Source organism: Aegilops tauschii, chromosome 2, assembly GCF_002575655.3.
Source record: "Aegilops tauschii subsp. strangulata cultivar AL8/78 chromosome 2, Aet v6.0, whole genome shotgun sequence".
In the NCBI taxonomy this organism is placed as follows: Eukaryota; Viridiplantae; Streptophyta; class Magnoliopsida; order Poales; family Poaceae; genus Aegilops; species Aegilops tauschii.
Window position 1 is genome coordinate 524,905,989 of NC_053036.3, and position 23,093 is coordinate 524,929,081.

At 47.2% G+C, this 23,093-nt stretch overlaps 3 protein-coding genes and 1 long non-coding RNA gene across 7 annotated transcripts; 1 reads left to right on the forward strand and 3 right to left on the reverse strand.

Moving 5' to 3' along the window:
* Nucleotides 1-2,671: 2,671 nt before the first annotated feature.
* On the reverse strand, nt 2,672-4,200 carry LOC123497137 (uncharacterized). Its single transcript, XR_006670540.2, has 2 exons — nt 4,081-4,200; nt 2,672-3,977 (listed from the first exon to the last, which is right to left on the reverse strand). It is a non-coding gene; the product is annotated as an uncharacterized lncRNA (long non-coding RNA).
* Nucleotides 4,008-7,093, forward strand: LOC109763561 (AT-hook motif nuclear-localized protein 10). Its single transcript, XM_020322402.3, has 5 exons — nt 4,008-4,250; nt 4,904-4,962; nt 5,865-6,002; nt 6,238-6,399; nt 6,595-7,093. Exons 1-5 carry the CDS (start codon nt 4,139-4,141, stop codon nt 6,796-6,798), a joined length of 675 nt encoding a protein of 224 aa, XP_020177991.1. The 5' UTR covers nt 4,008-4,138; the 3' UTR covers nt 6,799-7,093.
* Nucleotides 7,094-7,351: 258 nt separating this feature from the next.
* Nucleotides 7,352-9,223, reverse strand: LOC109763559 (probable phospholipid hydroperoxide glutathione peroxidase). The gene is made up of 6 exons (XM_020322400.3): nt 8,986-9,223; nt 8,618-8,694; nt 8,290-8,351; nt 8,004-8,122; nt 7,659-7,826; nt 7,352-7,563 (listed from the first exon to the last, which is right to left on the reverse strand). The coding sequence occupies exons 1-6, from the start codon at nt 9,031-9,033 to the stop codon at nt 7,531-7,533; spliced, it is 507 nt and encodes a 168-aa protein (XP_020177989.1). The 5' UTR covers nt 9,034-9,223; the 3' UTR covers nt 7,352-7,530.
* Nucleotides 9,224-11,552: 2,329 nt separating this feature from the next.
* On the reverse strand, nt 11,553-21,309 carry LOC109763539 (copper-transporting ATPase HMA5). Of its 4 annotated transcripts, XM_040399594.3 has the most exons (8): nt 21,126-21,309; nt 21,050-21,063; nt 16,696-16,908; nt 13,394-14,785; nt 13,062-13,316; nt 12,852-12,974; nt 12,275-12,751; nt 11,553-12,126 (listed from the first exon to the last, which is right to left on the reverse strand). In XM_040399594.3, exons 1-8 carry the CDS (start codon nt 21,262-21,264, stop codon nt 11,728-11,730), a joined length of 3,012 nt encoding a protein of 1,003 aa, XP_040255528.1. In that variant the 5' UTR covers nt 21,265-21,309; the 3' UTR covers nt 11,553-11,727. The 4 variants fall into 4 exon arrangements, with proteins under 4 accessions (XP_040255528.1, XP_040255527.1, XP_020177971.1 ...); XM_040399593.3 differs by lacking the exon at nt 21,050-21,063 and having other exon boundaries at nt 16,696-16,881; nt 21,085-21,309; XM_020322382.4 differs by lacking the exon at nt 16,696-16,908 and having other exon boundaries at nt 20,908-21,309.
* Nucleotides 21,310-23,093: the final 1,784 nt, after the last annotated feature.

The following is a 23,093-nucleotide window of genomic DNA, read 5'->3' on the forward strand; positions in this document are numbered from 1 at the left end:
ATAATTATTTGAAGTTCTATCAATTGCCCAACAGTAATTTGTTTACCCACCGTTTATCTATCTTTCTCGAGAGAAGCCACTAGTGAAACCTACGGCCCCCGGGTCTTCTTTCTCATATATTTGCCTTCTACTTTTTCCTTGCTTTTATTTTCAGATCTATTAAACCAAAAATACAAAAATACCTTGCTGCAATTTATTATTATTTATTTTGTTTGTCGTTCGATCTATCAATCTACTAAATTTTCCTCACGTCCGTTTTGCCTATCTTGAGGCGCCGTACCCCGGAAGGGATAGACAACCCCTTTACCACGTCGGGTTGCGAGGATTTGTTCTTTGTGTGCAGGGGTTGTTTACGTTGTGTTGCTTGGTTCGATAACCTTGGTTTCATATCCGAGGGAAATACCTACCGCCGATGTGCTGCATCATCCCTTCCTCTTTGGGGAAATACCGACGTAGCTTCAAGCGACATCAATAAGCAATCATGAATATAAGAGATCGAAACTCAAATAACTTTCATGGATAAAATAGATCTGATCATAAACTCAAAGTTCATCGGATCCCAACAAACACACCGCAAAAAGTGTTACTTCAAATAGATCTCCAAGAGACCATTGTATTGAGAATCAAAAGAGAGAGAGAGGAAGCCATCTAGCTACTGACTACGGACCCGTAGGTCTACAATGAACTACTCACGCATCATCGGAGAGGCACCAATGAGGATGATGAACCCCTCCGTGATGGTTTCTAGATTGGATTTGTGGTTTCTGGAACTTGCGGCGGCTGGAATTGTGTTTTGTCGACTCCCCTAGGGCTTTTGGATTTTTGGGGTATTTATAGAGCAAAGAGGTGGTGCGGGAGGTGGCCGAGATGGGCACAACCCACCAGGGCGCGCCTGGGCCCCCAGGCGTGCCCAGGTGGGTTATCCTCCCCTTCGAGCCCCCCTCTGGTACTTCCTTGTCCCATCGTGTGTCTTCTGCTAACAAAATCTCCAAAAAGTTTCGTTGCGTTTGGTATTGATTTTCTGCGAAGTAAAAAACAAGCAAAAAACAGCAACTGGCACTGGGCACTATGTCAATAGGTTAGTCCCAAAAATGATATAAAGTTGCTATAAAATGATTGTAAAACATCCAAGAATGATAATATAACAGCATGGAACAATCAAAAATTATAGATACGTTGGAGACGTATCACGTACCATCGATGGTTGAGAGACTTCACTCCATGTTGCGGAAGATTTCGTTGACATAGGGCTCGAAATGTTTGTGCTCATTGAACCAAGTGTGAATGTTGACCCAAAATGTTGAGCCCGTTTGCTCCGTGATCGATGCTATTGGCCAACCATGCATCGCGCAACAACTCGTCCTTCCTCATGTTGAAGCTTTGTCCTCTACCTTTTTCTTTAAATAGATTGGCAACAAATCATACGAATCAAGATCGTCATCACCGTCCTCCTCTTGCTCCTGCTAGACGGTGGCCCAAGTGTCCGGCTCCGTGCCCGAGTAGTTGTATGTGTCGGACTGGGTGTACATGCCTGACTTCGTGGAATCCGAGCCATCCAACCACCCGTCCTCGTAGTAGCCTCGCCTCTATCGTGGATCATCTCAAACATATGTCTGTCTGCGTCATCATGCGACGACTATCCCTCTTGAGGCATACTGGTGAAAAACGTGCAGGCATCGAGATATTCCACACCCAACATCTAGAACCAGACAAGCGGCATGATGCAGACTTCGAGAAAATCAGTAGCGCCACGATGACATGAACGCAATTATGCAGGTTCCCGACAGAGGATGTCGGGGACTACCTACCGAGTTGTTTGGTGGTGTAGAAGTAGGAAGGCTTCAGAAAGTTGTTCCTGTTTGAGGTGGTGCTGGCGGCAGGTGGTACGAGTTCTTGCACACGTACCATGCACCATCTTGCACTCTGATGCAATTTTGCCCAAAAAGGAAGTTGCTTCATTCGACTTCATTTGATGGGATCTTGATTGGTTTCCGTCCATTTCTGCACAACAATAGGAAAAAATGAGTATTTTTTCTTTCTCGAAAATTAGCTTTAGAAAGACGCAAGAAATATTGAAACCCATTGAAAACCGCATCACAACCCTCTTATAAAAGTGAAAAAATATTGAGCCATCACCAAGCCCAACTTCCCTCCCCCACCTCGGAGGCGTAAGTGGCCCAAGCGCATAGGTTGTCCCTAGATCTGAGGCCTTAAAGAGATTATTCAAAGGGGTCGCCTGTGACGCCGCCGTCCACTTGTGGCTCCAACCACTAGAGCACCATGGACATGAGGATTACTGTCGATAGCCACCATGAGCTACTCGCCCGAGATCCTGCAGCCTCCACCAGCATGACATACTGTCAGTCCACCTCACATTAAGTCTAACTATACTACTAATATTACTACTATAAACATGGCTAGCACGACCTCCTCCCCCACCCCAACTCCGGTCGGGCCAGAGGAGAGGGAAGGAGGAGCCCCGATGGTGGATGGGTGACTCGAGAAAGAGAGAGGGAGAGAGAGAGAGATTGGAACTCTCGGGACAAACGATACGAGTAACCCTTGCATAGACCAATGCAGTAATATATGTTGTTTAGTCAATATGCGCATGGCTCACATCAAACCCACATCCCAGAGCGCTGAAAGAAATCTATGTTTTAATAATAAAAGTTCATAATTGTACTCGAAAGTGCCTGTCTAATCCTGAGAAAAACATAAACAAAATTCAAAAAACATAATTATTTTTACAACAAACATTGCTTAGTTTTCTTTCCCGTGCAAAATTTCGTGATAAAATCACATTTGTGGAGTTCTGGACAAAAATAACAAAATCAATACTCCAAATATCTTTCAAAAATAGTCTTTTGGGAGCATTTATTTTATTTTATTTGCCCAAAGCATTAGGAAAGGTTTTTCTTTAAGAAAATTTGCACATACGTAGAAGATTTAACAATGTTTGTTGCCAGAAAAAAAATATTATCCATATTAATTGTCCTTGCTTACTTTGCTTCTCTTTTTTTTCGAGAAAACTTAAAACTTATTCATCTTCAATCATGATAGGACAACGAACATAAAAAATTAAAAATTACATCCAGATTCGTAGGCAACCTAGCGACGACTACAAGCACTGAAGTGAGCTGAAGGCACGCCACCGTCATTGCCCTCCCTCACCGGAGCCAGGAAAATTTGTTGTAGTAGACAGTTGGGAAATCGTCGTGCTAAGGCCCATAGGACCAACGCACCAGAATAACAACCGCCACCGATGAAGAAACACGTAGATCGGAAAGATCAAACCTGAAAACAAAAGAACGTAGACAAACGAAGATCGAATCCGAGTAGATCCACCAAAGACAACCACCGACTGAATCCCGCGAGATTCTCCAGAGACACACCTCCACACGTCCTTCGATGATGCTAGATGCACCATTGAGATGGGCTAGGCGAGGAGAACATCATTCCATCTTCAGGAAGCAGCCACCGTCTTCCTGAGCCGGACACAAATCCTAACAAAACTCAGAAAAACATTTAAAACGGAGCCCTCCCGCCGATAAGGGCCGGAAACATCATGCCTCCATGGCCCCTAGGGCCATCGGAGATGAGGCGGACCGACGACGGTGCTAACAGGAGGCAGAGGAATCCTAGGCTTCTTTTTAGAGGCGGTGGCGGCTAGGTATCGAGGCTGCTTACTTTGCTTCTAACAACACATGTGGTAAGATATTTTTTATTTTTTTTGAGGAACATGTTTTTTTAGACAATTTTGAGAAACATGTGGTATCATATTGGATGGACTTCTTTTGGGGGGGCATACAGGATGGACATGAGCCCAACGAAGCCCAAAATAAGGTTATGGCCGAGACCCAAGCCCATAACTTCTCAGAGGTAAATTTTCTTCCACTCCCTCGCAGACAGTAAGTAGTTCGTCACAGAGATGACAGACTCACGCTAACCACCACCTTCTTTACTTGACCATCCAGAACCTGCAAACACCGCACAGCTTTAACCCCCCACCATCAGCCTGAAAACCCTGCAGCTCTCTGCAACGCCACTGTTCCGCACGCAGGCGGCGAAAAGATCACGCACCTTGGGTTCGGCACCGTCCTCCATCGAAATCGGCGGCGGCGCCGAGGGCCCCGCAGCAATGCAACCGCCGCCCGCGGTGATGACGGCCTCCTCGTCGGAGAAGAAGGCGGCGAAGCGGAGGAGCGGACCACCGAGGCCCCGAGGGAGGAAGTCGCAGCTCGCCCTCCTCGGTGAGTACCGTTCGCGCCCCTTGTTTTGCTTGCTGTTCACTTGATTTGTTTGCGCTCTTTTGGCTTTGGAGCTCCATATTTTAGTGGCGGGGCCTTGTTTTGGTGCTGTGCCTGTAGTCTTTATTTAGAGCTGTTAGGTGCGGGGATGATTTAGATGTGGGGTGGTGCCTGGGGAATTAATTAGAGAGCCCTTAATTAAAAAGGGTGATCTTGGAAGCGAACCGAGAGAACGACATCCTAACTACCACTAGAGCTTCCAGTCGCGTGCTTTTTACTGCCGAGATGTAATGGTTGCCACTGTCAAAGTAATAAGATGACATTGTTCATGGACAATGTCCTCAGCAACTGTTCTGAAATAAAGGTGCTCCTTTTCCATGCGCAATCTATCACCATGATGTCCAAGAGATGTGCAAACGCCACGTGATCATAAATGTCGTCTAGCTTCTTCTCACAGTAGAACGGGTACGAGTGTCAACTCTAGATGTCTAGAAATTTGGCAGTCAAAGCACGTGATGTCTTTGTGCTTGTGTATAACTGGATGTTACATCGTACCGCCGAAGTTTACTGCTCGAGAATTTCATCTCCTTTGATAGAAGGCTTGCCCTTCTGTGTGTTCATCAAGTGGCCTGAATTTATGTTTTGATGATCAACAGGGGGGTGCTCACCTGGAAATGCATTTGCTCCACATATACTGCTTATCAATCGGGGAGAGGTATGCAGCTTCAGGCACCTACCCATCTAAGTTGCAAATTACAAGAAACATACCAACTTTTATTTTGCTTTGTGTATGTGTGTTGTTTTACTATTCATTACGATAGATTAATATGGCGCTTCAGCTGCTGAGGAATGTTCCCATTTTTCCCGTCTAACCTGGTTTATTCTGTTTCTGTTTCTCTGGGTCTTGAACCTGTAAATAATTTACTGTATGATGTGAATAAATTACAAAATTACTCTGCGATAATTTACTATGTGATGTCACTGATGTGTGAAAAGAGTGTCATGTACCATCTTTAGTTTACTGCTCTTTGGGGTGTATTGTCTGCAAGATGATCAATGTTAATGTTTGTCCTCTCTCCTTGTTCACTATTCCCTCCGATCCAAAATAAGTGTCGTGGTTTTAGTTCAAATTTTAACTAAAACCATGACACTTATTTCAGATCGGAAGGAGTAGCAAATTTCCAAATTTAGACAAGTGTGAACTTCATTCTACCAAACTGCGGGTTCTCAACATTAACGTAATACATATTTATTTGACTACCATAAGGCCCATAGCATTTCAAACAGAACTTCAGTGTACTTCTATCTGTATGTTCTTGTGCAGTGCAGTGCAGTCTGTACGGGATCTTCCATTCATCGTGTTTTATGCACCGGGTAGGTCCTTGATCCGTATATGATGGACTAAAGAATTTTGCTCTTGTCAGGCTTCTGCACAGATCTTTGATGTGGCTGTGTTTGGTCTCAATATGTGATAGTAAAATCACTTGCTTTCTACTTTTATCACTCAGTTCCTTTTTCTAAAGAATATGGGTGTGGCCATAGAAGATTCATTGAGTGCACACTGTTCATATGTTGTAGATAATTTAACAGCAATACTGAAAGTACCTTTATGCACAGGATATTACCTCCAAGATTATGCTGTTATCAGAGCTGCACTCCAAATCCATCTGCATTCTATCAGCCAATGGCCCATTATCAGCTATAACTCTCCGTCTATCTTCACATTCAGGTGGCCTTGACAATGCAGTTTACCAGGTTCGCCTCAGTGTTCTCAGTGTCCAACATTGGCTAGTGGCTACTATTATTCCCCCATTTTCAGCAATTAATGAATTGCTTGTCTTATATCAGTTCGATGTGTTCTAATAGACCAGTACAAATTCTTAATCCCCTTATGTAGCGTGGGAAAAAAACGGTTCCCCTCCTTCAGTCCATTTTATATCATAAACAAAGCATTTCCATCTCTTGGTCTTACTTTGAACTGATTTTGCAGGGTCAGTTTGAGATAATTTCACTAAAAGGCTCTTATCTGCTGTCTGATGAGGGTGGCTCAGGAAACAGCAATGGGGGTTTAAGCATTATGGTTTCTACTCCTTGCGGCAGCTTGTTTGGAGGTAGCGTTGGAGGGCCGCTGATAGCTGCAGACCCTGTGCAGGTACATGACATAATTTTGCCACTTACCAAGTGGAACTGCAGGCATATGCCACAGTAAAAAAAACTAATGCATAAATTCTCCAAACAGTTGCGGTGACACAGTCGATGACATCTTCCTGATGTTCTTTCCCACCTTTGTTCTCTCTTGCGCAGAAGCTCACAAAGAGAATTTTTGTATCGTGTTTTGTTACCTCAGGTAATTGCTGGAAGCTTCAATTACACAGTGACAGAGGAAAAGGAGGAGCCAAAGACCAGTGACAGCCAACTTAATGAGCTGAAAGTACCTTGGGAGCTGGATGCAATGCCTTATGAACCATTTTCACCTTTGCCTCTGTTTGGGTGGTCCAGGATTGAAGATGTCAAACTTGATCGCCATGACTTCGACCTGACCAATGGTTAGCACTTGGCTTCACTATGCTGCGACATATGCATGAAGATAATACATGATGGAGATATAACGTAACAGTTGTAAGGGCAAGCTATTAAAAACTTTGGTTTCCAAAGATATTTTGTGGGCGGAAGTGTACTTCCAAACTCAAATTCGCGGAGGAAAAGTAGTTCTAAATTCTAACCAAGACTTCTAGAGACGTGTAAAATTGATATGTCGTTTGCTAAGTCGGGAACAACGGTGTAATTCCGCATACTTATATCCGCGAGAGCTATAAACTAGTAATAACAAGTCATTTTATGTCGAAGGATTATGAAATGCACATTCAGATGACAGAGGCGCCTTCTGAACATTTGTGATATGTGGGATTTACCTATGCTACCCATGATCTTGGCACAAAATTAGGCTAAGTTTCTGTGCTACGCATTACCACCTATTGGTGGTTGCCGCTATTAAATGCAGAGTTGAATCATGCTATCAAGCTGATGCAGCAATGTGAGAAATTATGTTCTTCAGAAACTTGACCAGACAACAACACGATCCAATGAAAGGCACACCGAACAGCTACAATATTTGAATTCATTCATTAACACGACATATACAACAAGTACAGAGCAGGATGCTGAAAATATAGCAGATGCATCCTCTGAAATGCTGGGTACAGATTTTATTTCAACACGACATTATTCTTGTTTCTAGAATACAGAGTGCCGATTTCTCCAGACGCTCCAGCCAGCGGCGGGTCTAAGAGCTCCCAAGCAGCTTCTTGATATCCTTCTGCAGATTATACAAAGCAACTGTTATGTTGATCGCTAGTGCTTCAGGATTAAGCATGCGCAAGGGGATGTGAATCACGGTGCACTGTTAGTTACCTCAATGCTCAGGGGGGAAGTGGTCGGGGCATAGCGGTCTACAACGCGACCCTCCTTGTCAACCAAGAACTTGGAGAAGTTCCACTTGATGCTGTCGCCGAAAAGGCCACCTTTGCTAGACTTCAGGAACTTGTATAGGGGAGAAACATTGTTGCCATTGACATCAACCTGACAGACAATACGAACTAGGGCTCAATAATGCAGCATAAATCATTCCTCTTGGATGGATAATTCTTAAGATAAAACGGAGATTCATGGGCATCCCATTGAAACATTTGCAACGCTGTCACACTGAAACAGATAAATGCATTACTTTGGCCTAGGAAAATCACAGCAAAAATGTACCTTGTCGAAAATGGGGTACTCGGCCTTGAAGCGAGTGCAGGCAAACTGAACGATCTCATCATTGGTGCCAGGCTCCTGCCCACCAAACTGATTGCATGGGAAAGCCAAGATCTCAAAGCCTGTAAACCACAAGTTGGCAATAGAACACAGAGGTTAGCATCCAATAAACGGAGTTTGCTGTTTAAATCGACTAGCTAGCAGTGTTAAGCAATTAGAAAATTAAACCCAGTAATCCATATGACATAACAAGGTAAAAGGTACAAAAAACAATGGATGAAGAAAAAACCTTGGTCCTTGTACTTCGGGTACAGCTGGCTCAGCTCGGTGTAGTTGGAGTTGGTCAAGCCACTGGAACAATTGGTCACAGACAATAATTAGCAGCGTAGCTGAAGAAGTAAGGTTCTGTATGGAATTTGTTTAATACGGACTCGATGTTTAATGACGTAGACAATCATTATTTTGGAGAATCAAGTAGGACACGGCATATAATAATTTTCATTTGCTCTGGACAACACAAAATAATTTGATTCAACGAACTGCTCGTAAGTTGGAGGTTTCTCATGGCCGAGCTGAAAGTAAAGAATGATGGATGCGAGGTCACAGGTCGTACGTACCACTGCGAAGCGACGTTAACAATGAGAAGAACCTTCCCCTTGTAGACGCTCAGGTCGACGTCCTTGCCGCTTGCATCCTGCACACCAAGGAGAACCAGTTCAATACAGTCGTACTACCGCACAATTCACCTAAGCGGCTTCCAGAAATCAGGCTAAACGAACTACCGGTCAGCGAATTTCAGACGGTTCAGCAGTCTAAATCCAACGGATCGGCAGAGAAATTCATACGAAGATCCACCCGAACAAACAAAGCGCGAAGCAGGCGCACCTCGAGCTAGCCCGGAGTTGGGAGCAGGCCGAGCAGGGGATCTAGCAGCGTGTGAGATAAATACAGAGACCGAAGGGGAGGAGAGGAGAGCAGGGCGGACCTTGACGGTGAAGTCGTGGACGGAGGTGGCGGAGGACGCGGCGGCCATGGCGAGATTCCCCGTGCGAGTTGACGGAGCGGCGTCGGCGGAGATCGAGCGGGCTCGGAACTCAGGAGCAGAGCGGGTAGTTGGGAGTTTGGGGGGGAGGAGGCGGTAGCGTGGAGACGACGAGGATGGGAAGGTGGGCCGGTACGTCACCGGGAGATTTATAGGGCCAGGCCCACGGCCAGGGGGGAGGTTGGGGGGCTTGGAATCTTGTTATGGACAGAGGTGTGAACGCCCGCAGCAGTGAATAATGAATGCGCGTGGCCCGCCGGGGCCCGTCCGTGCGAACGGAATCAAGGCGCTGGGGTCAACTTGGGCGGCTGAGGCCTCGCCGTCCGATCCGATCGGACGGAAGAATCCATGTACTGTACGTGTACGTGGTCTCGTGCAGTCGCCGGACGTACGTGGTCGGCTTTCCTGCGTGTCGTATTCTCGTGTTCTCGCTGTCATGAACACATCTCGTTTTTTTTTGCGGGGTATGAACACATTACACATCTCGTTGGAAAAGAAAAAAAAGTGACAATTCTTGTCGTCGGAATGAAAATGCGAAAATAAACTCGCAATGCTTGAGACACGACACCATGCCGGAAAAGAGCACGTGGCCGAGTCGTGGACCCGGAAGTCATTTTTTCTTTTACGAAATTTTGGAGCGGGAAGTCTGACCTCCGTGTCGGCAGTGCCGGACGAACCAGCCTCCTGATGGATGACCGCCTCCTGCAGCTCCGGCTCCTCATCGGACTCCATGTCCCTCAAGATTGTGTCCACCTCCGCTCGTGCCTCTCGTAGGGTAACGGCGGTTTATCTCCATCTTCGTCCCCGAGTGTAAGTATTATTCCGCTCCCGGGCCATGGTCACAGGCAGACGACCTGCAAGCAGATGTGAAGAGAAATGTGAGTGCAGTTAGGGTTGGGGGTCGCCTCTGGCTTAAATAGCCGGATTTGGCCCCTCGGGGCGGTGCGCCGGAGCGCCGTTCTCACCGCACCGCTAAGTTTCAACAAGTGTCCGCGTGGGTTCGCACGTCAGTCTGGCCTGGCGAACGCGTCCGAGTCTCCTCATATCCGGCTCAATATGAACTATATAAGAGGGTGCCGGTCAGCTCAGACATATATATATAGAATACCGGGGGTGCAACTGGATCAAGATTTTGTGATCGGTCGCTAAACCGAGCCGTTTCGGACGAACCCGGACCGGACGTACAGGGGTCCTTTGAGGAGCCCGGCAGGCAGTAGATACTCTCACCACCGATTTCCCGAAGGCACGAAGCTTCTGGAAGCATCATCCGTCGGCGGCTGCATCGGACCAAGCGCGGTCACGCCTCCTGCATGCAGAGGGGAGACGGGCAGGTGCTTGGACGGAGCAACTCACGTGGGCAGCTTTCAGCGCAGCATTTTACTCCTGTGGCTCCGCCGCTCCGGCCGTCCCGCTCACGCACGCACGCACGTCGTTTCAAAATCGCACGTATGGTCGTCGACTCGTCGTCGCTACTCGCTAGCCACACGTAGCACGCGCAAATTCGTAAACGATCACAACAGGAAGGAATCCGGGGTTCCGTTGTGCGTTTCACCACGCATCATGCATGACGCACGAACTGAATGGGCCGGTCTAGAATGGGCCGGGCGTATATGCCCGCTCCGATGCCGGCGGTCGGTCGGTCGGTGGGCGAGCGATACGGTTCTTCCCTTCTGCTTTGCGAGATGCTGCAAAGCGCATCAACGACGAATGGCTAAGCAAAACAGCATAATTAACGATGCCTTTGAGAATTGAGATTGACGGACGGGTCAACGATCAAGTTGTCGGAAACGATTTTATATTATGAAACGGAGGGAGTATATAACACAAGCAAGTGGTGAATATGAAAAGGTTGCATGGATGGATGCCTCGGGCCGTTGAGAGACGTGGACGGCATGCTGCTCGCCGGTCGCCGTCTGACGGGCCACAAGAAGGTCGACACGGCAGGCAACCCTGATGAGGAACCGATTGAGCTTTGTTTGATGGATCCGGTCTAGCATCTTTTGCCCCGTCTTTGGTGCGACCACTGTCTATCACCACAAAGTAAGCATCATCATTGTAGGGGAAACACCGGCTTACTGCGCTCACTTTACAATCCTCTGGAAAGAAATTAAAGCTGTATCACTTTATATCAGGTTCCTTTTGGTCGCAAAGTTATACTATCAGTTGCTCATTGCGTTCTTTTAACCGGCTTCCTTAGGTGACTGGCATCTCATCGCTCAACAGGGAGGACAAGTGGACGACGCACCGTGAAGAGGCATGCATGCTTCTTGCCGGAATCTAGCGCAGTCACAGAGCACCATCTTTACTTATTGCTTTCGAACTTGACCCCGGTCAGTCACAGCACCTTGACCCCTGACCCCTCCCAAAGTTGTTCAATTCCCTTCATCAAAGGTCAAAGTTGAGATTTACTAGTGGACTAGTAGTATGCTAATTTATTCCTACTCCCTCCGTCCCATAATATAAGAGTGTTTTTTTTGCACTACTTGTTAAAGCGAGCCGGCACAGCACAATACATGCATAACTTGCACTAAACATTCATATTACTTGCACCTGGAGTACCAGAATTATATACATTTTCATCAGAGGACTGCTGCTTCGTCATTCTACCACACGTTTGTTACAGATATCTACAGCTTATTCTATGTATGTATACTAGTATTATCTATACGATGCTGGTCCTCTTCTCTATGTCTGCCGCTTCTGTGTGATCAACGGCCTCTTGTAGTACCTCAGCAGCAGGGACCAGCAGACGACGCTGACGGAGGACGCGGCCATGGCGGCGCCGGCGACCCACGGCGGCAGCCGGAACCGGGTGGACGGGAACAGCACCCCCGCGGCGATCGGTATGCCGATGATGTTGTAGCCGAGGGCCCAGACGTAGTTCATCCGTATGCGGAAGAAGGCCTTCCTGGACAGGTCGATGGCCGTGATCACGTCCTCCAGGTTGCTCTTCATGAGCACGATGTCCGCCGCCTCGATGGCCACGTCGGTGCCCGCGCCGATGGCCATCCCGACGTTGGCCGCCACCAGCGCCGGGGAGTCGTTGATCCCATCGCCAACCATTGCCACGGTTTTTCCAGACAGCTGCAGTGATCAATCAAAGATTTAAAGGCGGTGAGTGGATGCGTGGCTGTATCCTGTTACTGTGTGACAGCACCATCAATCAAAGTAACAAAGCAAAGGATATATGGCCCTTTGAGATAAAGCAAGGATATCTTCTAGTCTAGCTCACCTGAAGCTCCTTCACCTTCTCAGCCTTCTGCTCTGGCTTTGCTTCGGCTATGATGTTTTCGATGCCAACCTCTTTGCCGATGGCCTTGGCGGTTCCCCAGTTGTCCCCGGTCACCATTATGCACTCCACCTTCATTGACTTGAGGTATGATATCACTTCATGAGCGTTCGGTTTTATCGGATCAGACACAGAGATTATGCCGACAATTTCTTGATCCATGGCCACGATGATCCCTGTGTGTGCCTTCTCTTCCTCTTCCATGAGGATTTCTGAAGCTTCCACAGGGACATCAATGTCTAATGACAGCATAAAGCTCTTGTTGCCCACAATGACGCTCTTGTCACTGATCTTTGCCTTGACACCGTGTCCGGTGACTGAAATGAAATCCCTTGCTTCCGGCCAGATATGGGTTTCTTCCGAGTGAAAGTTCTTGGCGTGCTCCACTATCGCTTTCGCCAGCGGATGCTCACTGTTGACCTGAAATATCAATTAAATTTGAGCAAGGTATCTTCCCAAGACACTACAAGAAAGTCTACTAAGAAGACACTACAGACACATATGTAGTTAGAAGGCATACCTCTGCTGCTGCAACATAGTCATAGAATTCACGTAGGACCATGTTTTTAAAGAGCCTGGTATTGACGACAATAGGCTTCCCAATGGTCAGTGTTCCTGTCTTGTCGAAAACAATGCAGTCCACCTGTAAAATATCATACAGATAATGTTCGTCAACAATGTGAAGCACTATCTGATAACATGTTTTCACTTGTATATTTATTATTATTACCTTCTGCGCACTCTCCAGAGCTTGCCCGCCCTTGATCAGAACACCTTGCGAGGCACCGACTCCAGTCGCAACCATCACAGCAGTTGGAGTTGCAAGTCCCAGTGCGCAAGGGCAGGCGATCACCATAACCGATATCCCGAACTGAAGAGCTAGCTGAAAGCTATCCATGGAAGATGGTATCCACGAGCTAGGGTAGCCATGAAACCTCCCAGCTAAGAACCATGTAAGCCAAGTAAGAAAAGAAAGAAGGATGACCTGCAAGCATAAAGCTGATTGTTCAGTACTCGTAAGAGTACAATGTTACTGGATTAACACAATGTAACTGAACTCACCAGGGGGACAAAGACTTTAGATATCTGATCAGCAAACTTCTGCACAGGAGCTTTTGCCATTTGGGCTGACTCTACTAGCCTTACAATCTGTGCCAGGGCGCTCTCTGATCCAACAAATGTCGCCCTGACATGGAGCACGCCATTCTCGTTCACCGTCCCTCCAATCACAGTGTCGCCCTTCCTCTTTGCCACGGGCCGTGATTCTCCGGTGATCATGCTTTCATTCACATGGCTCTGGCCCCAAATAACAAAGCCATCGGAAGCAACTTTCCCACCAGGTATGACTTTGATCACATCATTTTTCTGAATCAACCGACTGTCGATCTCTTTCTCACTTACAACATTCCCTTCCTTGTCGTACATCAGCACAGTTGCAGTTTCTGGTGCAAGATCCATCAGCTTGGCAATAGCCTCAGAGGTCTTTCCTTTTGCCAAGATCTCGAGGTATTTTCCAAGAAGGATAAATGATATGAGCATGGAACTTGTCTCAAAAAAATCAGTTGACATATAATTCTCAGAAGTGGCAGCTCGGAGAACCGAGTAAACTGAGTAGAAGTACGCTGTGTTGGTCCCCAGAGCAATGAGCACATCCATGTTCGGTGAGCCATGACACATTGCCTTGTAAGCACCAGTGTAAAATTTGCGGCCAATTACAAACTGGACAGGTGTTGACAAAATCCACCGCAATAGTTCACCAATGCTCATCATGTTGACAACCTTTTTGTCCAGCCCCTCCTTCAGCCCTGGGATGTACATGAACACCATGGAGGTTAGGAACACTGGAATTGTGAAAAGCAAGCTCCACAAAAAGGACTGCCTGTACTGCGTTATCTCCCCATTTCTATGCTGCTCTCTTCCATCGGCTTCCGGATATATTGATACAGCAATATGACCAGATCCAGCTGACTCAATGACTTCGATGAGGTCTCGTGGACCTGTTTGGTCAGGCTTGTAAGAGATGGTTATCTTTTGGAGCTCGGTATCAATTTTTATGTCTTCCACACCAGGAAGAGCTTGGACAGAACTTTTCACTATCATTACTGATCTCTCATTGAGAATGCCATCAACTTTGAGGTCTATCCTGCTCCGATCTTCTCCTGCGGTGACCAGTATTGCTTCAAAGCCAGATTCTTCAACTGCATTGACTAGTTGGATAGCAGCAACAACCCTCCGATTATAACGGATTTCCGCCTCTTCAATAGCCAGTGCAACGGAAGCTCTCTGAACCCCTGGAACAGCTTGCAAGGCGGATTCAACTGTATTTGCACAAGACGTGCAGGTCATTCCTTTTATGTGCAGCCTGCATACTAGAATGCTCTTTTCCTTAAGCTCCTCGTCGATCAGTTTAGCTCCGAAACCAACATCTTCAATTGTTTCCCTAATTTTTTCCTCCTGTAAAAAAAAGGCAGACATGAACTTCAATCTCCAAACAAAATTATCAATAAATAGACACAAACTCTCTGTAAGAGCATCGAGTAAAGTTCATGAAAAAACATCTATCTGTACATGCACAGTTGTTTCCAGAATTTTTTTAGGTTGCCAAATACAGTGTTCCCCCCCTTCTAAAAAAGGGCTCCGTGTAGCCCAGGCTCACTTTCGACTTTTCACTATGTTGGCCTCTTACTCACTATACTTTAGCCCTAGATGGTACTGCTATATTCAATAGGACACCTAAGTGTGGCACTATCTTCTAGCAATTACTGATTAAAGTTACTAGATGCAGCAAGAAATGACATCAGCCCAGTATAGGTGCCATCCAACAAGGAAGTGTGTGAGCAAGCAGCCATTATGCTGAAATAGAGATGAACCTTTTTTGGATCCTAAAATTCCAATCAAATGAAGTATCTCTCATCATCAAACTACAGTAGTGCACTTACGCTGCAAGAAAAGGACTTCCAATAATAGAAAAGGTACCGCTATCGTTCCAATAGTTTTCACGATATTGATAAAAAGGTTACGTACTTCTTGTTTTCTTCAAAAATAACAGTTCTTTCCCAAAAAGATAATCAGAGATAACAATGGTGGGAGTGGGACAAGATTGGATCCCAAATGCTCCACTGATGAAAGAAAGTAATCATGAGATGAGAAACATGAGTTGCAAAATTTTCCAGAATAAGAAAATATTTACCAGCCTGAAAATTTAATAATCAGTTGACATAAGGTCAAGTCTAGTGGGAGGAACACCAAATGAACAGAGAAAAAAACTTGGAAGTTATGCAACAGAGTGCACCACAACCAGGTTAGAAGGAAAAAACTAAGGGTCGCTGGAAGAGTAGATCCTTTTTTTCCAGGTGACCACTGTGTACGTAGGTAGCCGAGTTCCATTACTTCCACAAAGGCACAAGAGCTCACAGATTCGAAACATCTAAGTAAAAGTTTATTGAGAAGATTGATTCCTAAGGGTAACAATCTCCAGAGGTACGACACAAACTTAAGTTGTTAAACTTTGAAATTCTGTATGCCTTACAACTACAAGCATCGCTATCTGCACTTGTAGTTGAAAACTTGTAAACATAAACAATAAGCAGGAAGCGTCAATCTATTTTCCCAAATCAAGCTTCATACCGAGTCTCCAGCCTTGATCACATCACAGTATTTACAACTAGGAATGTAATGATAAACCAAATCGACCACTCTATGTTTTGAAGACACGCGAAGTAGTTAGCAGTTTCACATCAGAGGCAAAGTTGCCTACCTGTAGCCTTCTGAACCACACAAAGTCAATAAATGCAAGAACTTTCAGGGCCACCACCCCTTTAAACGTTTCTCGTCTCAAAAAGAAAACCAATTAAGGCCACATGATGCTATGTTGCTATTAACCGTACGTACCAGCATTGGTTGTTTAGCAGGAGTTTTTGTTTAGCCAATGTCAATGTATTCTCCCAGATATATAGTACTGCCTAAACCCCAGAAGTAGTTGCACAGAGCGACACAATTGCCTCTATAAATCTATGGTCTATCACCTCGCAAAGTTGACAATGCTCCCAATATCAGCCAATTTTGTGAGGCTGAGACCTCCTAAAGCTAAAAACGCCCGTGTGTCAGTTTCCAGGGTTCCGGATAAGGAAGCAATGCATGTGACTTGACGTATAAGCACAGCACCCACCACGCCCAAAGTATGCAATAACATTTTCACTAAAGGAAACCTCAAAATAATCACACGCGACCATCTAAAATCCTAAATTCATCCGACCCCGCAGCTGAACCCCCACCCCCCTAACATGCCAAACTGCCGGCGGATGTTGCGCGTGCTTTAACAACTGCGGAAGGGCCCAAAAATCAGGGTGCTCTGCTCTGCTCACCGAGACGAATGCCGGGTAGAAGGCGACCTGCGCGCGGCAGCCGAGGACGTCGACTGCGGCGTCGTGGACGCCGGGGAGCCGCTTGACGGCCTTCTCCACCGACCCCGCGCACGCGGCGCACGTCATGCCGGTCACCGCGAACACCGCCACCTTCTCCTCCTCCTCCTCGGCCGCCCCCGCCGCGGCCTCCAGATCGCCGGCGACCGCGGCCGCCTTGGTGCGCCGCGGCACGGGCGCGTACCGCGGCCGCAGCGCGAGGCGGCCGCCGCTCCCCTCGCCGCCGCGGAAGCAGGCGAGGAAGAGGGCTCGAGTAGTGCCCGCCGCCATCCCGAGAGACGGTCTCCGTCCGGGAATGGCGGTCGCTGGAGGAGCTCGCGACGATCACTGACTGGGGAGTTGCTTGAGAGTGCCTCGGGCATTGCCGGATTTATAGGGCGGGGAGGGTGGCGCCGATCGCGTGCGCTTCTTTTTCCCGAAAATGAGACTGTGGGAGAGCGTCGTTAAAGCAAAGCGATTTCATAGTGCTCGCAGCGTCGGACCAGAATATGGCTGCTAACACGTCAGTCGCGTAGGCAGGTGGGGAATTCCGGTATAACCGATTGGAAAGATCAGACTGGAGACACGAGCAAATATTGTTTGGGTTCCGTCGTGTGGCCAACACATGATGTACACGGCCTTGCACTTGTAGAGCACAAGGCAAACGCTGGCAACTCTCATGAGCGAAACCTACGCCACCGCAATCTTTTCTCTCTCCGGTCTCTCTGTGTATGCCTTCTCCCTAAAAACCGCATCAATAGTCACACCTCTTATTGCTTCATCTCCTAATCCCAATCAAAGACAACGTAAGGTTCCGTTGTCCTTCGCCCATCCTTACAAACTCTCCCTCACTCTTCTCCCCCTCTATTTGTTTTGATTCTGTAATCTCATCTTTGTCTTCTTACCTCTTTTTCCCTTGAAAACCACATCAATTGTCCAACCTTTTTGATTTCTCACCCCCCCCCCCCCCCCCCCAAGCCCCCGCGTCACCTGCTCGGGCGGCGACTAGGGTTTCCTCGCGCCGCCACCCTCATCCCTCCCCCTTTCTCCCTCGCCGCCACCCGAGGAGGTCGCCGGGCAAGCCCGCGGGCCGCCGGTGAAGGTGGCGGCGGGGATCTCGCCGCTCCGTTTCTCTCGCGGAGGGCTGCGGTGGTTGGGGCGGCGGCCTCGGGTGGCGAGGTGTCGGCGTGACGGCTGGCGGCCTTCGTTGGTGCTGGTGGCCAGGTTCCTCGGCCGCTCGGGAGGCCTCTGGTGGGTGGTGGTCGCGGCGGGAGGCCTTCTTCTTCGTCAGATCTGAAGGTATGACTCCTCCACCTTTCTAGCTCACTCCTCCTCCCCCATACATGGTGTCCGTCGGCCTTGGCTGCCGGCGCGCTGGCTGGGGAGATGCTGGTGGCACGGATTTGGGTCCGGGGGAAACCCTAGGCCGGCTGGTCCGGCCTCGGCGGCGGCGACGCCCAAGGGCGCCGCTTTCCATCCTTGGAGGCGCCGCTGAGGACCCTCCCTGTCCACCCCCTACCTTGCTCCCGAGCGAAAGCTCAAAATCCTCTCCGGATTGGGCGGTGGCGTCGCCGTTCGCGTCGTGCTCTCCTTGGAGACGCCGCCTGGGGATGCTGAAGGTTTGGGTGAGTGTTGCCTTGGTGTGGAGGCGTCTGGCAGCTGCTTTGTCCTCTCTACAGTGGCCAGCGATGTCATGATTTGCAGATCCGGCGCCCCCTTTGATGGTTTCTCTCCGGTGTGGCTGTTGCCGTGTTGTTGAGTACCCGAATCTTCTCTGCGGCGTTCGATTTTGCGCTCGTGATGCTCGCTGTTGTGGCTTGGCTCAGTGCTGTTTCATCCTCTTCGATTGCCCCATGTGGCTTTCCCTCTTTGCTGATTGTCCGTGGGCGGCGACGTTGTAGCTGGCGTGGTGTGCTTTTGGCTACGTGCAGGTCAGGAGGCGTGCTCTAGACGAGTGGCCGTGAAGCCGGCTCCTATCCAAGCTCTCGGGTGAGCATCTCTCTTGCCGACGAGGGTAGGGGCCCTTTTCGGCATCTGAGGAGATAGGAGCTGTCCCTTCTCCGCCCGATGCTCCAGACACAATCTTGGTCCTTCTCTTAGCAGACGGCTGATCCATTGCAATCTACTATGTTCGGGTGTCCTTGGCCCTTAGTGTAGTGGGCAGAGACACTAGCAAGCTGTGCTCTTTTTTCCTATTTTGTGCTTGTTAGTGAGTGTTCCGTTGTAAGCTGCTCCATCAGCCCCTTGTATCCTTTACGTCTTTGTTAGCTCTGTTGGTTCTTTGTAACGCCTGGCCGGTTGATGGCTTTGTTAATTCAAAGCCGGGCTCTTCTTGAGCCTTCGTTCCAAAAAAAATTGTCCAACCTTTTTTTCCCTCTCACTCTTCTCTTGTTTTGTTTTTTGTATTGGCACCCATGGTAGCCCATAGATCAGCCCTTGGCGGTGAGATCAACTCGGCGGTGCAATGTAATGTAATGTAATGTATGTGAGTATCTGCGATTGTACAGTGTTAAAAAAAAGAACTAGCAATCGGTCATAATTTATTCTCTCCCTCTCATCCCCCCCCCCCCCCCCCCCCCCCTCTCTCACACACACACACGCACACACACACACACACACAACAATAACATGTAGCAAAGATCTCACACAAATGCATTATCTTGTCACAGGTCTAAAGGAACACCGAGCAACACCTTCAAACTATTAGTTTACAAATAACATATTTGCACTCACCCGATTTTGATTTCTCAACTTTCAATACCAAGCAAATTCACCTTGCAACTATTGAAACTATCTCTAAAGAAAACTTTTGAAACCGGAAAACATATTCCTCGGCTGGCTCAAACCTATTTGATAGATTCTCGTTGCAATGGTTTCACACATGCGACGATCTAGCTAACACAAATAATAAAATTATATATAGGAATCCTATTTTTAAATCTAGTGGTTTTATTTAAAAAATAGTAGATTTATTATTAAAATGTTGTAAAAATTCTAAAATCATGAAACACTTAGAAATAATTGAAATGGAACATGAATATTAATGTATTATATAAATTTTAGTAAGAATGGGATGTTCGCAATGCAAAAAAATTAAGAAATAGAAAGACAAGTTTTCTGTGTAAAGATCACAAAACTTGCCATACTAGTGCTGCATTTTTTTTGGGGAAAAAACACAAATAATTTAAGAACTTGTGTTTTATTTTGAAAAATCTAGAGTTACAATATAATTCCATATTTTATAAAAAAACTGCAAATATAATTTTTTTAAAAGAAGTATTTGGGGAATAAGATCATAAACATTCCCTAAAAACAGAAGTTTATATAAAAAAAATCTAGAGTACAGTATAATTTCATATTTTATAAAACCACAAATATAATTTTTAACAAAGAAGTATTTAGGGAATAAGACCATAAACATTCCCTGAAAACAGAAGTATTTAGGGAAAATATCATAAACTGAAGTATTTAGGGGAAAATATAAGTAAAAAACGCCTTATATTTTGAGATAGAGGGAGTACTTCTTTGGAAAATCACAAATAGTTTATGAACAAATATGTTGATTATCTATGACAGTTCCTAAACTTATTTTTTATATAAATTCCGGAGTTGCAATATAACTTCGTAATTTCGAACTTATCCTGTTTCCATGCTTTTTACATTTACTGCATGTATTTAGATTTTTATTGCTAAATTAGATTCGTTTTTTAGTAGACTGTCACGTGCGTGAAACCATTGTCATGTCATGGATCAAACCACATTGGGTCATGTAAGGAACCAAATTTATCCGAGGTCAAGGCCCAAACCATGCATATTGTTTTCTTCAAAGTTGACAACATTCTATATCTTTGCGAGTCATGTCCTACTTCTACGCCGAATTTCACTCGCTTTTGCCTACCAGCTTTGTTTGGATGAATTACTTTACTATACTTATTGTTTGTTGTTATTTCACTGTAGATGATCCTTGACGAGGCAGTTAAAATTTAGCATAGTAAATACGAACATGAGTTTCAATCACAAAATCTCAAAAGAATCGCGCACAAGCATCAAATTATATGCTTACTCGAACCAACGATCTGATCATCTGGAAGCGGCCCATGAGAAAACACGCAAAAAGGTGTAGGCAGAACAGATGCCACACGGCGCGCAGAAATATAGTGAGTATCCGATGCTCACCGAGACGAGTGCCGTGTAGAAGGCGACCTGCACGCGGCCGCCGAGGACGTCGACGGCGGCCTCGTGGATGCCGGGGAGCCGCTTGACGGCCTTCTCAACCGAGCCGGCGCACGCGGCGCACGTCATCCCGGACACCGCGAACACCACCACCTTCTCCTCTTCCTCCTCCTCCTCCGCTGCCTCCAGATCGACAGCGGCTGACCCGCCTTCTCCTCCACCGCCCTCGCCGGCGACCGCGGCGGCCCTCGGTTGCCGCGGCATGGACGGGTACCGCGGCCGCAGCGTGAGGTGGCCGCTCTCATCGGAGCCGCTGCTGTGGAAGCATGTGAGGAAGAGGGACCGAGTGGCCGCCGCCATTGGGAGCGTGAAGAGAAGGTTTTAGGTTGGGTTGGGGGTTCTGATCGGGGGTGGGAAAAATGGTTCGAACATTTGCAGATTTTATAGTCGTACCTGCCCGACGCGCCGGAACGGAAAATACTGCACGTAGCCACGTACGCCGTTCGGTTACTCAACTCACCATTTTGTAATGGGTGGGCTTGGGCCGCAAGCAAGTGAGGGATTGGACGGCTAGTTTCTTAAGCGGGCCGCGACGACCTCGGACTGTCGAAGACGTCAGACACTCGACACGCAGCCCAGGGGGTCCTCTGGGGAGAAGTCGAATTTTCTTTCCTTCTTTTTCTTAATGACGCTCGGCAAGAAACCCACGCTTAAATCCAAACACGGCATTCAAACTTTGACATTCGTGCTCACATTTCGAAGTACTACACGTATTCAGTCGGTTTTGTTTTAAAAAGAGCGCAAGTTGCATGATTGTAGGCAGCACGCCACACAAAAGATCCAATTCGAATTTGACTTGGAGTTGCTTATGATAGCAGGACGCTCCCACGCATGTCGCCTCAGGGGTCAGAGCTAAGCAAATGTGATGTGATGTCGAATTCGAATTAAATTATCGGAAGACCCCCGGTGCCCACGAATCAAATTCGAGCCCCGGTTCCGATTTGCCTTTGAATTTGAGGTCCCCCGTTTCAAAAGCAACGAATGCCAGAAATCATGATGCCACGACAGGTGACCTTGGTAAAATTAACCAGCCGTTCTTTTCACATCTTCCTGGTGTACGTCTACGTGCGTGGAGTGTAGACCAATCTCCCTGGTAGCAGGAGCCAATCATGGAACCTCTCATGCATTTCTTTGAAGAAATGCATGCAATAACGCAGAGACATAAAACGCCCGGAGGACGGAGGACGGTCTTGGTTCACTGAATGATTCATCAGACGGTTTGGTTCACTGAATCTTTGATTCCTGGACACTTGCTTCTTCTTCTGTTATTATAAAGAGCCTGAGGTTGCCATTTCGTTAAACTACCCCATGCATGGTCGCGATGACGTTTTTTATGGAAGGGAGCTACCCCAATCAGATGAATTCAGAATTCAGAAAATGTAAGCAAGCTGAGAATGTCATGCGTACGTGGACGCTTTTCGTTGTCTTCGCCCGATAGAAGTCACCGCAGTGTATTAGTAGTGTTGAGAGAATTATATGGTTGATGGATGTTTGAAGTTGAATCCGTTGCAGAGAGAGCAAAAAATATTTGAATCGCTTGGAATGACGTGCACACGTAGCCTAAACCAAATATATATCGGGGAAGTCAAATTCCGATAGGAGATTGATGACCAATACGACAGGGATTGCGTGGTAAATAATCAAGTGTTCCTTGTTTTGACACCATCCCAGCATCGTCGGACGAAGATAACTTAGCTGGCAATCAAATGAATTGACTAATGTGTCGCAACTGATTGATTTGTATAGGCTGGTTATAGGTTCGTTACGGGTAGGTTGATTCTTTGGTGTAGCAAGTAGCAACTAGTGGCATCAAATTCTGGTTTCACACGGAGCGTAGCTGCGAGCTCGAGCGTAGCCACCACCCTCGACTCCACGCTGCGCCACTCCGGCCGCTGCGGCCACCGCCCCACCTCTGTCGCTGCCCGCGGGGCAGCGGCGCCACCACCCCGTGTTGGTGCAAAAACCCTAACCCTAGCTAGCCCTAGCTCTCTCTCTCTCTGTGGCACGAACCGGGAAGGAATGAGGAAGACACGATGAACAGGAAGCTTTTCCAGCGCACGAACGCCCGTCGCAACCACGACATTTCCTTGAGCACGAACTTAACACCTCCGCCGTTATAACGATCGATG